The 15,456-nt window shown below is 39.8% G+C and overlaps 1 protein-coding gene across 1 annotated transcript in view; it reads right to left on the reverse strand.

Moving 5' to 3' along the window:
- The window catches only part of myo10l3 (myosin X, like 3), a 71,287-nt gene extending 65,954 nt beyond the window's left edge, over positions 1-5,333 (reverse strand). Inside the window, exon 1 of the mRNA XM_061723649.1 lies at positions 5,082-5,333. Coding sequence (XP_061579633.1) covers positions 5,082-5,102 — 21 coding nt within the window. The 5' untranslated portion in view covers positions 5,103-5,333. The remainder of the gene's footprint in view (positions 1-5,081) is intronic.
- Between the last annotated feature and the right edge of the window lie 10,123 nt (positions 5,334-15,456).

Genomic DNA, 15,456 nt, shown 5'->3' on the forward strand with positions numbered 1-15,456 from the left:
AATTCTACTCTTATGCAGCGTAAAAGGAGTGCTCCTAACTCTATTTCTGTAGGATGTTATACAATAAAAGACAAAAATGGAAGGCAACATGTATCTCTGATAACGTTTGTAGCTACAGTAAACTACAGCCTCAGCAGAATATACGTCTGTAATCTCTAACCCCCCACATGGGACACACCGGAAGTGCATACTTATTCCACCCAGAGAGAGAAAATCAGTGAGTGTTTACATAAATGATTTACTATCGACTGGATAATCAAAACGTTAGATCGAATCGGATCACGTGTGGCGTGATTGAGGCAGCACATTAGAGCGCCCCGGTGCCGTATTAAGTGATTCATATGTCTGACACACCCTGAGATGGACGCACACAAGGCGGGAGGGAAGGATGGGTGTTAGGGAGACTGAAAGCATTTTAGAAAAAAATAGCATTATCTGTTTTCTATTCTGTCTTCTATTGATGAAGTAAAGTCTTGTGGTTGTGGAACGCTGGAGGAAGCTGTGAAAGTGCTATTAATCCCCAAACGCTAAGCAGACGAGGCCGTACGAGCAATTACTCCATCAGCATGAGCTAATAGACCGGAAGGCACGCTTCTGTGGGGCATTATTCGTTATTTACAGAGGACCTGCGGAAAGACGCGCGCATATTTACCCGGTACCACCACAAACTCGAGACGGCTTTGTCCCATGCGGCCCGATGACACTGAAGTCAACAGCTTGGTGTCAGCAGGAGGTTATCACGGCGCTGAACTCCCTGTGTGAAGTTCAGCTGACAGATAGAGCAGGGCTCGGGTTTCTGATCCGGTCACATGAAATGCAAACACAAGCCCTCGGCCGTGTTATCAAGAGTTGATTACAGCTTCACAGATGCGTTTAAAAAATGAAAACTTTATGAAAATGGAAAATGTGATGAGTTCCAACTGGTTTCATGATCTAAGCTCTCGGGTCATTGTGAGTAAGGATTATCCGTGTTTTCTGGTCAGACGAGGGCTGCTTGGTAATTAGCACGAGCGTGCTTGTGACAGATTAAACCACCTCCAGACTGCAGTGCTGACGCACAAACAAACCAGGCCTTAATAAGACCTCCCCCCTGTATAATCATACTTAACCGGTGCTGTTAATTTACCACGATCTGGAACTTTACAGGTCACTGTTTGAAAACCCCCTAATTCGTTAACAATAACCACTTCATCTCTAATTCCAAATTGGGAGATTAAAGATTCACAGGAATGTGGGAACCCACATTTAACCATTTCCGTCCCTTCTTCCTTGCTTCCTTCATCACATCCTAAATTTACTTCCTGACTGTTTTCCACACTCCAACTGCCATCTGCATGGAAGTCGCCGGCAATGATCTCAGACTCCGAGCTCTTTAAAGGAGCAGCTGGAGGAAGTGGCAGCGAGGCAGACAGAGCTCCACCGCCGCAGGAGAAAAATAGCCCACCGGCTATACGGTTTCTCACACTATCCATTTCACCTCAGAATTTTTAACCAAATGCGCTGATCCCTGGCTCCTGGGCTTCTAGGAGCTGGACAAAAATGGCTCTCGGGGTTACGATGGGACTGCGGGAGCGATGACATGAAGCCTAAAGCGCTACCACTTTAGCTCTACGATGCACGGATGACAGGCGGCCGTGACCGGGAATTCGAGGGGTCAGGGTCAGGAATTTGGGAATCCCTGTGTCAGAGTATATTTAAGGGAAAAAAAATGGGCGTGCAATGCAAGGAAGGAGCTAAGGGTGTGGAAAGGTCTTCACGTGTCTCTCACGGTGTGAAACAGCTGCTGCTATAAAGGAACTGGTTACAGAAGTTTACAAATAGTTGGGATTCTACTTCGTCAACAGGATGTAGACATGTATTGGGTCTCGTGTTGCGTGAATGGGTGATCCAATTCGCGAAGGTGATGAAAGAAAGCGGAGCACTTATACTTCCTTGCACATGAAAGCCCAACAGATCCAGCACCCTGACAGTTATAAAATAGGCGGGTGACATCCATTCAGGGGTCAGACTGGGTGGGAGCAAAGGTGCGGATGGTTTTATGGCGTTGGGTCAGCGCTACAGAGCTCGAGCTGATGTACAGGAAGCGTGTTCAGGATGAATCTTTAGGCACACACCCTTGTAGCTACCACCCCTCCTGCGGTGCCACGACTTCGACCCTGTCACCATCATCAGCGATGACATGCAAAAGGGGGAGGGGGAGTCTGGATCGGTAAGATTGACAGAGTTTCATTAAGGTAAACGATCCGCTGAACTCTCTATGCATATACTGAACCAGTCACATTACAAGTGTGCTGCTGGGTGAGAGCAGGGAGTCTAAGATGCAGCAGGATGTATCGTGCATGAGTTTATCTTGGTGCACTTGTTTTGACAGAGTTAACTCTAATCCTGGTCTTATTTTGCTTCCAGAATTCCTGCTTAATTAAATCCACACTCATGCACTGTGGCGTTCAGGGCGCTGGCTTCTCGCCACGACACTAAAAAAACACTTTGTTTGTTTGTTTAAAGTAGGTTTTGGCTGATGATACAAATAGATAAAACTACTTTGCTGCATTTTTTTTAATAGTTGCTTTCCGTTCATGATCTGTTTTCTGTTTGAGTGATGTTTTGATTATAAACGGTTGCCAACCGTTTTATGAAATTTCATATCCACTTCACTGTTATATCCTGTGAAATATTGTCATATTTGCAGTTTTTTGTGGTATTTTGTCAACTATTATCTTGTGAAGTCCCTCAGGGACAGTCTCTAGATATGAACTGGTCGAGCAGGATGGTAAACGTCACCTTAAATTAAGCGCTTGGCGTGATTTTTTCTATCAAACTAATTTAAAAATAGTGACTGTTATCAAACCAAATGACGTGGAAGATGACTAAGAAACAATCAGATATTGCAAAAGTGGGTCATCATGTCTAAATATTCTCACAAGAAACATATTAGCAAAACCGAATGACAGTGGTCCCGATTTTTTATGTAAGATTGATGAGAATTAACATCATGCAGCATTGTTTAAATGCAGAATTATGTCACTCAAGAAGGAAGTAATACTTGTACAAAACTACTTTAGGTATCCAAAGAAAAAAAAGGTTGCCTGGGTAAAGGGAATTTTTGAGAAACGATCACAGAAATATTAAAAAATATGGGACAAAGTCACCAAAATATAGATAAGCTTATATAATAACCTCCCTCTGCTCCGCATATCACTCAAATAAAATCAGATTATGTGCCAGAATCTAACTCCCATCCATCTGTTCACTACACAAAAGGTTTATACAGCAGAATATTGAAAGCTACCATTTTTTTAAAAATAAACAAACAAAGAAAAAAAACAAGTAAAGTCAAAATACCAATTTTATGTAATTTCTTTTTCATTTTTAGCCTGAAATTGAAACTTTTTGGCTAAAATGTCTCAATTCTCATTACTTCACACAGCTTTCTTCTGAAACTCATCATTTGACCTTCCAATGGTGACAGTTTTCAAAGATAGTTGATATGGGCAGATTTGAATCATAATTCCAAATAGTTTACTCATGTCAAAAGCGAATGATGAATAAAACCCTTGTTTTATTTGGTGGGAAATTAATCTCTGTCACTCAAAAGATGAATAATTTAACTTGGTGCCATATCATCCCCGGGCATGGCCATTTTCCATTAACTTTTAAACAAAGAGGAAGAGAGAAACCGGCTGAGTCAGTGATGCTGGAAGGCCATCGGAATGTAGATCATGAGGAGCTCAGGTAGAAAAGGAATGATCCAGGAGTCACCTCCCAAACGATGAGCACTGAGTCACAACACACACTCCTGGAGGGGGACAGGGATGCCAGCAGAGGTAGAGGAGGCCAGGGGCGTCAATTGGGTATGGCAAGGTATGGCAGCCGCCACACCTTGGCTTCGTTTGTTTTTTTTAACACATTTATGGAATTACTCTGTCTATTTGTATTGATTATTCTATTACTATATATATATATATATATATATATATATATATATATATATATATATATATATATATATATATATATATAGTTATTCTATATGTATATATACATATAGAATGTCCCACTGGCAGATTTTTCTACTTATTTCAAGTGAAAATTTACTTGAAACAGGTGAACATGGTAAAATAACAAGTTATCTTTCTGGTGATGACTCTTGTTTTAAGTGTAATGAGATTTTTTTGACTAAAAATTAGACATTTTAACTAGAAATAAGACAAATATTCCTTTTTTTAAAACTTTTTGCAGTGAGCGAGACTGCATTTGAAAAAGTTCCAATTTTCTTGACCACACAGATAAGCTCCATAGCAGACTTCTGTGATGAGTATTTGCTGGACGTGTTGATTGATACTCTAGTTAAGTTCTGTGACTCGTAACCTTGCCATACCTCCTGTAAGAGCCTGTCCCTGCTTCTGACTCAGGCAGGCGAGGATGACAAACCAGACCCAGATCTTCCCAGATCCCGGCGGAAAAGGAGCGACGGGCGCATGACACATGCAGCTGAAGGCTGATTTATGGTTCTGCGTTACACCAACGCAGAACCTACGGCGTAGAGGACGCGGCCTCGCGCGTCGCCGCGTACCCTACGCCGTAGGCTCTGCGTCGATTTAACGCAGACCATAATTCAGGCTTGACGCGGGCGCACGCTCGGCATCCACGGGCACTTTAGTGCCGGCTTGTCTGCCACGTAGGAAAAGCTCAGAACCCTAACCTTTTGTATGAGACGCAGAAAATTACAGTTATGCTGCCATATAATCAAATGATACTGGACGCAGAGTATTTTAGTAGACAGCACCGGTGGTCCCGGCTCTGAAGTTTCCACTACTGTACAGACGCATCTCCGAGAATGGACACCGTGGGACATATAAGTGGCTGAAAATAACCTTATAGAATCTAAAATCACGCCAAAATAAAGCAATAGGGCGGTAGCTCTTTAAAGGGTATATTCCCCCCAAAAAGGACCAATTTGACACCGATAAACACCGCATAAGGCAAAACAAAGAGGACGGGGGTTGAACCATCCAGGGCTCTATTTGCAAGTGGAAATATGAGTAAAAAAGATGAAATATGTGGTGAATGACGAGCCTTACCTCTACAAAGAAAGAATCCATCTCAAGCAGCGGCCGACCTCTCGTCTTTGTAGTCTGACCTCAGGGTACCACTGATAGGGAGGAGAGACAGCCGGACCCCCAAATCATTCCCATCAGATGGATTCAACTTATTTATCTTTGGCAATGGGCTTCCAGTCACACGCCAGCCATTTCCCAGCCCCGCTTTCGGACACTTGAGAGTAGTTTGGTGTTTTTCTCAGCCGCAGTCTCCAACGTCCTCGACTCGCGGCTGCTGCTTATAGTCTTTTTCAATGAAGCCGGCACATTATGCGGAGGGGGCGGGGCCTGGAGCAGAGGGGGCGGGGCCTGGAGCGGAGGCCCCGCCCCCTCCCCGAGCCACGCCCTCGCTGTTCCCCCGGCGGTGTCAGAGATGGAGCTTTTCCTGGCAGGGAAAACAGCTGATTTTTTAGAAATATATAATATATAATATATAATCACGCACATACCTGTTTAAATCCTCTGTTTCCCTTAAACAGATGTTTTTTCACATCAAAATAATACAGGGCATGACAATGATCCTGGCTTTAAATACATTGTTATTGTTGTATTATCATATGTAAAAAGCACGTCCTGAAAGTCTAAAGGGGGCAACCTTTAGTTCAACAACCAACAGCTAATCATGATCTGAATAATTCTGGCAGAGTAATGTTCACCTGTTTTTCAGCAGTTTTAATTTCACATCCAAGACAATTTTGTATACTTTTTTCAGGCACATCAGATGAATTTCATATATATATATATATATATATATATATATATATATATATATATATATATATATATATATATATAACATTTAACATATATAAGTGTGTTTCACCAAACAATAACACAATCTGAGACATCCCTTCCCGAATTATTTATAGCAGTATCACGAGAAGGCAAAATGTCCCAAAATGCGTATCGTGTTAACAAAAAAGTTGCAGAGGAGACAGTTTAAAGGGGAGCATCTGAAAGAATGTGATAATGTGGTTCATCTAACTTCAGATTTGTGGATCAGTTATGATGAAACAGCTTATTTGAAAGTTTCCCCCAGTATTTTTGGGGGGTATATTTTCCCCTCTTTATAGAACTTTATTTATAACATACTTGAAATACAAAAGCATAAAATAATTACTTTATTATATAACTCCTCACACTAACAGCCATGTACAAACCTGACATAATTGGTCTCGGGAAATGGCTTTACTATAAAAGCCCGGAACAAAGCAAAGGTTTTGATCTCCACGTGATGATGGGTGCAAGTGTAATGTTATTAATGACACCATACAAGACAACCAATAGTACAAGATTTGTGAGGGAGCAAAATTATTTTTAATTGATCTATTTGTTTATTCAATTTTTGATTGAGTGGGCGAGACACTAAACTGAAAGTAAGATTAGACAGACCAGATTTTGAAGTTTTGCTGAGGGGCATCTGCACACACAAAAGCACATATATGTTTTGAAAACAGAATAAATGTGTGAGTAGTAATAAAGAAAGTACATTTGATCATACTTTTCAGATCCAGTGTGAAAAGTGTAAACTTGTATGTCTATGTCTGCGTTTGCATTGTCCTTTAAGTCTGAATAGCTAACACCAACACTGTCACCGACACTCTCGTTTTCTTTTCCTTAATAGTCTATCATGTCTTTTAGTGTCCTAATTTGCCTATTTTTCTTTCGTGGTCTATTCATTCATTCATTCATTCATTCATTCATTCATTCATTCATTCATTCATTCATTCATTCATTCATTCATTCATTCACTGATATATATTTTCACCACCAACAACCCACAGCTCTCTTTTTATTTCTACGTGTTGCCACTTTAGAGTCAAGTTTCACAATTTGGTGTATAATTCTTCCCCTATTATTACATAGAAAATAAGAATATGAGAGCAAGCATAAGTGCAATAAAAAAATCAAAAATAAAAATGAAGGCCTGTAAAACAGTACACCATCCACTAAATGTTACTCACTCTAGTAGGTTCAAATTTCAAAGAATGCTGTAATCTCACTCTCTCTGTGGACGCCCACTCAAACATGTTTGATAAATTGGTTTCCATAGGTGTTCACTCACATAAAGAGGTTTATGGCTCAGGGAGAAGGGGGTCAGAGAAGACTAGCTGTTCCTGCCCCTGTTTTTGGCAAAACACTGGATTTAACAGAACTAAACAGAAAAATAGATAATCTCTCAGTGTGTGGAGGTGTATACATGTCCATGTCTGTGTGTTTATGCTTGATTGAGTGTCTGTACAGCTCTTGTGTTTTTTAGGGAGCAGGCTTATGAGTGAGTGTGTGCTGATTTTTGCATGTGGCTCTGACTTGCCCAACTTTTCCTTGCTTGTAAACCAGGAGGATGGAGCCACGGGGGTTAAGGGATCATCTTACTTTTCAACATCACATAGAGGTTTAACACCAACCTGTTGATTAGCAGAACCCCGGGGGGGACATGTCATTTGAGAGCAGACGCCATAGAACAGGCTGGTGAGCTCTAAACCTGAGATAAGCTAGTGACACTGAAATTGGTTCATTAAGTGGTTTTGTTTGTTGTAGTGCAACAGTAAACATAGGTGATACAATTTTCCAGAATATTTGTGTTGGGTTGACCACAGTGTCTGCTTTAATAACCTTTATTAATGTGATTGTACATTTTCTTTTGTCCTCTAAAATGCCTGGTATGTATCATCACTTCTAATTATGGAGTCCCACAGGGGTTAGTATTAGGATTACAGCACTTTTATTTTTATTAACGTCCCCAAATCCCCCGGTGATGGTGTCTGCAGATTTCTTTTGCTACTACTTTTTTAGTTACGTCCTTAAAAAAAAATCTAAAAAATCAAAATAGCATGTTTAAGTGTTTCTTTATTGTTTTGTTCAAGTGTCTTTTGTTATTCATTGTATTGAGTTAAGCTTCCCATTTTTTGATTCACATCAGCTCTCAGTTGCTACTTTTTATTATTATTGTTGTTGATTTACTACCTCATTATATACAGTATGGATTTGCCTCTTCTTTTTCATTATTCTTTGTCATAGAGTCTGGTCTTAACAGTTCATTTTCAGCCAGTTCAACCATTTTTCATTTGGATTTACAGGGAATAGTTTTTTTTTAATTACTTGCCCTGAAGGAGTTGTGTTTTGCAAGATTCATTAAAGTACCCTTAGCTCTTAATCTATCTGTCTCCCACTGCCTGCAAAATATCTTTGCATGCCTATCCTGATAATAAACAGACCTTTCTTGCCCTCAAAACCCAAACTTCAGACCGTGGCTGTTTAGCACATCTCTTGACCCACTTCAGAGTCATAGATGTATGCGTCAGGATGTCGTCAAAATGGAGATTTCTTTTTCTTCTCCTTTTTTTTCATGATACTGAAACGTACCTGACAGTCTCTGTTGAAGTGAAACTTAGTGCTAAACATAATATATATTAAGCACACACACTGAACTGAGAAAAAAAGTTGTTGAAACCTTTTCCAGTCAGGTCCTCAAATCTATGGAATACTTTCCTCGATGATGTTAGGTGGCACTGATGCTTCCCGTTAATGCTATTTCAAAAGCCTGTTTTAGCTTTAATGATCTTATATAGGATTAGCCCATTTTGTGTCCTTAAATTATTCTTCTAATTTAATTTGAGAAAAAAAAGCATTTCTTCTACTAGTATTCAAACAAAAACATCATTAAGAGCTTGAGGAACATATATGGTAAATTGCACTGATGCGTGGCATAACGGCTACAAATGCAGAGCTTCTTTTGACTCACATAGTTGATTCCAATGATGTGAAACAACGGCTGAATTCCCCACTTAACAATCCTGAGCTCAGGATACAGTGAGGAATGTACTTTTTCTGTGTTCTCAGGCTCTGAATGACCGTTGAGTCACTTCTCTGCTCATTGGCTAATAATCTGGAATCTGAAAGGAATTATTCCTGAGAAACTAAACAATAAACAAAAACATGCCAATACCATGACATGACAACATTGGGAATGATTTGGCTCAGTTGCTGTTTGCATCCTTGGCACAATTGTCCATGTTTCTTAAAGTTATTAAGACCTGAATATGAATAGATAGGGACTAGAATGCAGTCGTAGTGGGAGAGGATTGAAACATGAAGCCCTATAAACAAACAGGAAGTTGATAGCAAGAGGGAGCATAGGGAGTGTGAGATAGTGCTCATTCTGTTTCTCAAGGAAGCTTTGGCATGCGTTTGTGGTTGAAAGCATGTCAAAGGAATATTTGTGGATATTTCTTTCTGTTAGATTGACTTTAATACCATTAAAACCAAAGAGGGCCATCGTAAACCTACATGTATACTTTTGTTTTCTTGAGTGGAAAACTGGGTTGTCCTATCCAAAATAAGTAATTCAAATGCCTACGAAGCAGAGAGTGAAAAAAATAAAGCAAAACATGGAAACGTTGGGAATTGAATATTTCTTTTGGATGGTTCCTAATTAAGTTAAGGGATCCAGAAGTTTCCCGATTACAACCATTATAAGAACCAGCCAGCCATTATCTCTAAATGCTAAACAATGGGGGTTGGTATATTATCTTAATGAATCACTTGATTCCCGTGACTCTGCATTGGATTAAGCATAGAAAATGGTTGGATCACTGGGTCATCTTCTTTTTTTTTTTTTACAAGTTCACAAGCCAACTCTTCAGAATGACATTTGACTGAGTCATATATTTGTCTGGCCAGTCATGGCCTTTCACTTTGTATACATTTTTTCCTGTGAAAAGGGCCTGCTACACCTCCCACACAGCCATTTCCACTGGTACAGAATGTACCAAACAAAATGCAATGATGTTTGGATAGGCTTTAAGACACACGAAGGAGCCTCCATAAGCCACTATCAAAACAACCAAGATGACTGCAGAACTGATAAAAACAGATTGGACCAACAAGTTTTTAGTGTAAAACCAACAACAGTCCTTTACCGGTGTTTCCACCCCACTGCACACCAGTTTGAATGCGTATCTATTAAATGGCATCCAGATGCTGTTTCGTCTGCATCTGTTGTCTCCTGGAAACCAAATTAGGAATCCAGAGGAACCATGCTAATTCTTGATATCCGTACTTGAATCTTGCAGCTCTGTACGTTTTTTGTCCTGCTTGCTCTGGATAGGGGATTTCAGCAGTGAAGATTTGATGCAACAGTTCACGTTCTGTGCACACTTTATTTGTATGAATGGGCATTATATGAACTTTGAATCTGAATTTTGCTTAACTGAATTACACTAAATTTAATTGAAATGGAATAGAATTGAACTGAAATAGATTGTCTCTCTTTGGACTGTATTGGACTTGAACTCTACTATGAATTGGTGGTTGTTTGTTTGTTTTTTTTTTTTTTTTTTTTTTACAAATTAAGGTAAACTAAACTGAAACAAAGACACTGAAAATGTCCAGAAATAGCTGGTAACGCTAATATAATACAATGCTATGTTCATGTTAAGTTTTTTTATTGTACACATTTTTATTTAGATGTAAGTAATGCTATCAGTTGGAGACCAGTTGGTTCTGAGTTTGTTTTTATTGGGTTTTTTTTATCACGTAACTCAATAAATGTTGCACCAGAATTCATCACTGGCCATATTTACACCTTCATGTGATGTTGGCTGCCAGTGTGATGTGATAAAGATCAAATCACTCCTGTTTGATGCCTGGTGATGTTGTTAGATGTGCCATTTTTATTTCAGCGTACGCTGCTTTGTTCATCCATCTTAGCTCAACTACATGAGAATCAATAAATTTTCACCTTCTCAACATCTACCTTTTTGCTTTGCTCCCTGGGTGTGTCCAGTAGTGTAATCCACTGCCCTGACACAGCCTCCCCCATCCTGAGAGGTCCACAAAGACCACACCAATTTCATTAGTGAAAGTCACCAATAAGAGTCATTATATCTTTACTTCAATCTGCATGAGTGAACTGACTCATTTTTATAATGTGTCATTCTGAAAACATACGTCATACCCTTGTGAAGACACTTTCAGACTCTGCTATTAAATTCAATACATGCTTAATATGATATGTAGTATCATTTTACAGTTTTTCTTTCATTTTATGTGGCTACTTTTGCTCCTGCTTCAAACAAACTGTGGCCGAGTCTCAGTTCTTTGTTACAATCTCTTTGCTATCTCGTGGCATCATCACAGTGTTGCCATTGGCCTGAAGCACGCACCATAACAATCAGCTGCTGTAGGGTTGACATAACTCTGGATCAATAGCACCCTCTGTTCAGTCTGCGATGCATGCATCTGGAGCTTTTTATGTAATCAAACCACCTCCAGTTAAATGAGCTGATGGTGTTATTGACACTGACATTATAGAGAGGCTAAAGAGCTTTGCGTCGCACGTGCTCCGGCCAGACTGCCATCATTTGACATGAGGCTCTAAAAGTGTCCAGCACCCAGCCTGAATGACTTTGCCTGAGGTCAACTAATAGGGGGTCGGGGAGCAGGGCATCAAAGACTGTGACTCCATTACCCTTGAAACTAGCTCACATTTGCTGCGTGTTGCTGTACTGATCGCTTCTGGCAAGAGGTTGTGAAACAAATTGATCCTCGCTTAAAACTCCATGCTTGTACACTTTCTTTTTTTCTTCCTTCCATTTGCTTATCTTTTATTATCTTTTATTAAAACATGTTTGGAGATCATTTTGGTTGTTGGACCACATATTTTGAGTTTTTGGTAAGAATGAGTTATTATTTATTGATGCTTCAAGGCTTAGTCTCCCCGATAGGCTAGAAATATCAGCATATATAATTTTTTGATGTGTATCATAAAAAAAAAAGAAGCCAATGTTTCTCCTAGTATTCTTTATAATAGGCAGCACAGTAAGCAGTGGATAGGTCTGACACTGCACAACAAGAGGATTCAGGTGGATCTCTTTCAGTTTGGTCTTTCTTTGTGGGGTTTGCATGTTCTCCCTGTGTCTGCTAGGGTTTTCTCCGGGCACTTCAGTTTCCCCCCACCTCAGAAACACGTTGAGGATCATTTGTATCGCGCCTAGACTTAATTTACATTAACTATAATGTCATTTGACTATTAGGAGTAATTACAAGAATAATTCAGTCTAATAAACACATTGATTTAATTGAGGGAGTGTGTGTATGTGTGTATGTGTATGTGTGGCAGTGAAAGAAAGCTGCTTGCATTGTAAAAGCATCTTGAGTGGTCCTTGGATTAGAACAGCGCTATAAAAGCCAGCTGCTGTTGTTGTTTGAAAACAATGCAGGAGTTAAATTCAGAAGACCTCATTCTCCCTGCGCCTTCCCATAAGTCCTTGCGTGGATCTTGATGACCAATCTGTTGTCCAAACTGAGTTGCACTATTATCCTTTTGTTTACGTTGAGATAGAGCTGGACAGTGAGGGGGTTCCCCAATAGTAAACCCTGGATCACCGGTGATGTAATTCAGTTGCTGTCACAATATTACCTCAGGATAGCTAAATCCCCGCCCACAGAAATCAGACCTCCCATCCTCCACTGACCCTTTCACACCTCAGCTGTCTCACTTCCACCTCAGTCGTGGATGTAGCTGCTGCTCCATCGTTGTCCCCTCCCACATCAGGAGACACTGGGACCCCCTCCACCTGCCTAACCCGCCTGTCTGTCTCTAGCCGTCAGGTGAAGAGGCAACTGCAGTGATCGAACCGGAACAAGATGGCAGGTCCGGATGGTGCCGACCGCAGAGCCCTGAAAGCCTGTTCAGACTATGTAGGGTTCTGCAGCACCTTTTCAATCTTAGCCTGAGCCTTGAGAAGGTTCCAGCGCTGGGGAAGAATGTTTGTGTGTCTGACCAGGAGGTCAGCAGCACAGGAGCACCACAGGGAACTGTACTCTCATCCAGAGGTGTCAAGTAACGAAGTACAAATACTTTGTTACCTTACTTAAGTAGAAACGACTTTTTACTTTTACTCCTTACATTTTCACGCAATTATCTGTACTTTTTACTCCTTACATTTTAAAAACAGCCTTGTTACTCTATTTCATTTCGGCCTTTAAAAAAAAAACTATCCAGTTAAATTGCTCCATCCGGATAGAGTGAATTTGGTTGTGGTTGTTTCAGATGTTCTTGTCCAGTTTTGTTCTTACATCCGTTCCCTCAGATTCCTGCAACTAAACTTGGATGTACATTCCAATAAAGGTTAGGATAAATGATAACATGCCTCTGAAGTTTGACTTTTTGCACCATTACAGTACTTAGGCAACTAGTCATCATATCTCCTGCTCTCTGAAACACATGTTAATGCTCAATAGTACACATATATGGTTCTTTAATATATTTTCATTATACTAAGATGCATTCATTTTCAATGGCTGTACTTAATGGCTTTTTCCCCCTTACATTACTTTTACTTTTATACTTTAAGTAGTTTTGAAACCAGTACTTTTATACTTTTACTTAAGTAAAAAACTTGAGTTGATACTTCAACAGGAGTATTTTTAAACTCTAGTATCTATACTTCTACCTGAGTAATGAATGTGAATACTTTTGACACCTCTGCCCTCATCATCCCTCTTCATGCTGTACACCTCAGACTTCCAGTACAGGTCAGAGTCTTGTCATCCACAGAACTACTCAGATGACTCAACACTTATGCTGTTTATAAGAAAAGACAGAGCAGACTTTACCTCTTAAGGAACCTCAAGTCCTTCAGTGCAGTTCCTGTGCGGCAAGTTTTCCAGACATGCCAGCCCTGCATCAGCATGAACGTTAAGGAGCCTGCTATCATTTATCAGCACCTGTCTTTATGGGATACTTTGAGCTTCTCTGGAGAAATATGTTTCACAAAGATAACCTGTAACTCAGCTATTTGCAAGGGAGAAGATTTTGTTTTGCCCTGTTGTTAATTATTTCCATTTCCCCTTCAGGATTTTAAGTCATCCCAGCCAGCAAAGGGGAAATGAGGATGGCTGAAGTCAGGTGATGATGCCCTTGTGAATCATTGTCACTGAATATGAATGTGTAACTTTTTTTGATGTGGTTTTCTATTTTTTTCATTTTATTTTTATAATCATCTGAGTGGCACTTAGCTGCACTTGTCTGATTACTGTTTTATATACACCTGCTTTGTGAGCTAGAACATTATAGCTTGATTGTATTCCTCTGTTGAAAGTCGCTTTAGATAAAAGCCCCCCCACCCCCCAACAATGAATTTTGACCTCAAACCTCACCTTAGCTGTGTTTTGCAAGTTCAAGTACTAGTATAATAATATTATTTTTCTGTCCTCAGAAAGTTTCATTAGTTGCTCAGGACTTAGGCACAGATATTTTTCTCATAAAAAATAATACTTTATATTAACAAGATGAAGATTTCTTCTCTATCTTGTCCATTCAACTGTTACCCTGAGGGCCACCACGGTAAATCATTTTTCTCCTCTGGTTATCCACATGTTTAGTTTGGCATAGCTTTTATGTCGGATGCCCTTCCTGACCCAACCCTCTGCGTTCATCCGGGCTTGGGACTGGCTCAAAAAAGACACTGGCTTGTGACTCCTTGAGGCTGCATAATAATAACTAGATAGACAAAATGCCCGAAATAAGGACATTCTACACAAACAGCAATCTTAATCTGGATACAGTCAAGTAAACAGTAATCACATTTCGACATGTGAAGTATTACGATCATATTGCATTACTGAACTAAATTCTGGACGCCTTAAACCAAATACTTTGAGAAAACCAAATAGCCTTCATGTTTGACTGTCAACTTTCTTGAATTTATTCAGTTCTGTAATCATTTATTAATCCTCAAAAGAAAATCAAATAGTTGCAGAAAACATTAATAATCCCCTTAAAATTCATGGAGGGTTGGGGTGGGGGAACACACATCAGGTCAACATGTTAAACGGTGTATCACGCTGCAAACGTCTGACAGAAGCTCTGCCGATGGCGGCGTTTGGCTGAAGGAGCTGGGAGCAAAGTTAACTTTGATTGACATACAGGCCCGTATATCCGCCAGCTTCTGAAGCAACATGGTTGCACCCTGCACAAATAAAAACAGCCTCCAAAAGCAGAATGAATGAATGAATGAATGAATGAATGAATGAATGAATGAATGTTTATTCAATCATGACAACACAAAAAAACACCAAAAAACATTGTGCACAGCATTAACATTTCACACAAAACCAATAATCATGTGTTGAACAATGACTGAAAAGGCATAGACTGAAGCAAACTGCTTATAAAAGCCTATCCTACATTATCAACTTTCTTTTTTTTTTTTTTTTTTTACATGTTTTTAAATGTATGTTGGCATCATTCCAGAATTTAACTCCAGTAATGGAGACACATCTCCTTTTCATACCTTTTCTAGCTTTTTGTACAGTAAAATTGCAGACACCTCTATTATAACGAGTCTCC

This window comes from Cololabis saira, chromosome 6, assembly GCF_033807715.1.
Source record: "Cololabis saira isolate AMF1-May2022 chromosome 6, fColSai1.1, whole genome shotgun sequence".
Classification (NCBI taxonomy): domain Eukaryota; kingdom Metazoa; phylum Chordata; class Actinopteri; order Beloniformes; family Belonidae; genus Cololabis; species Cololabis saira.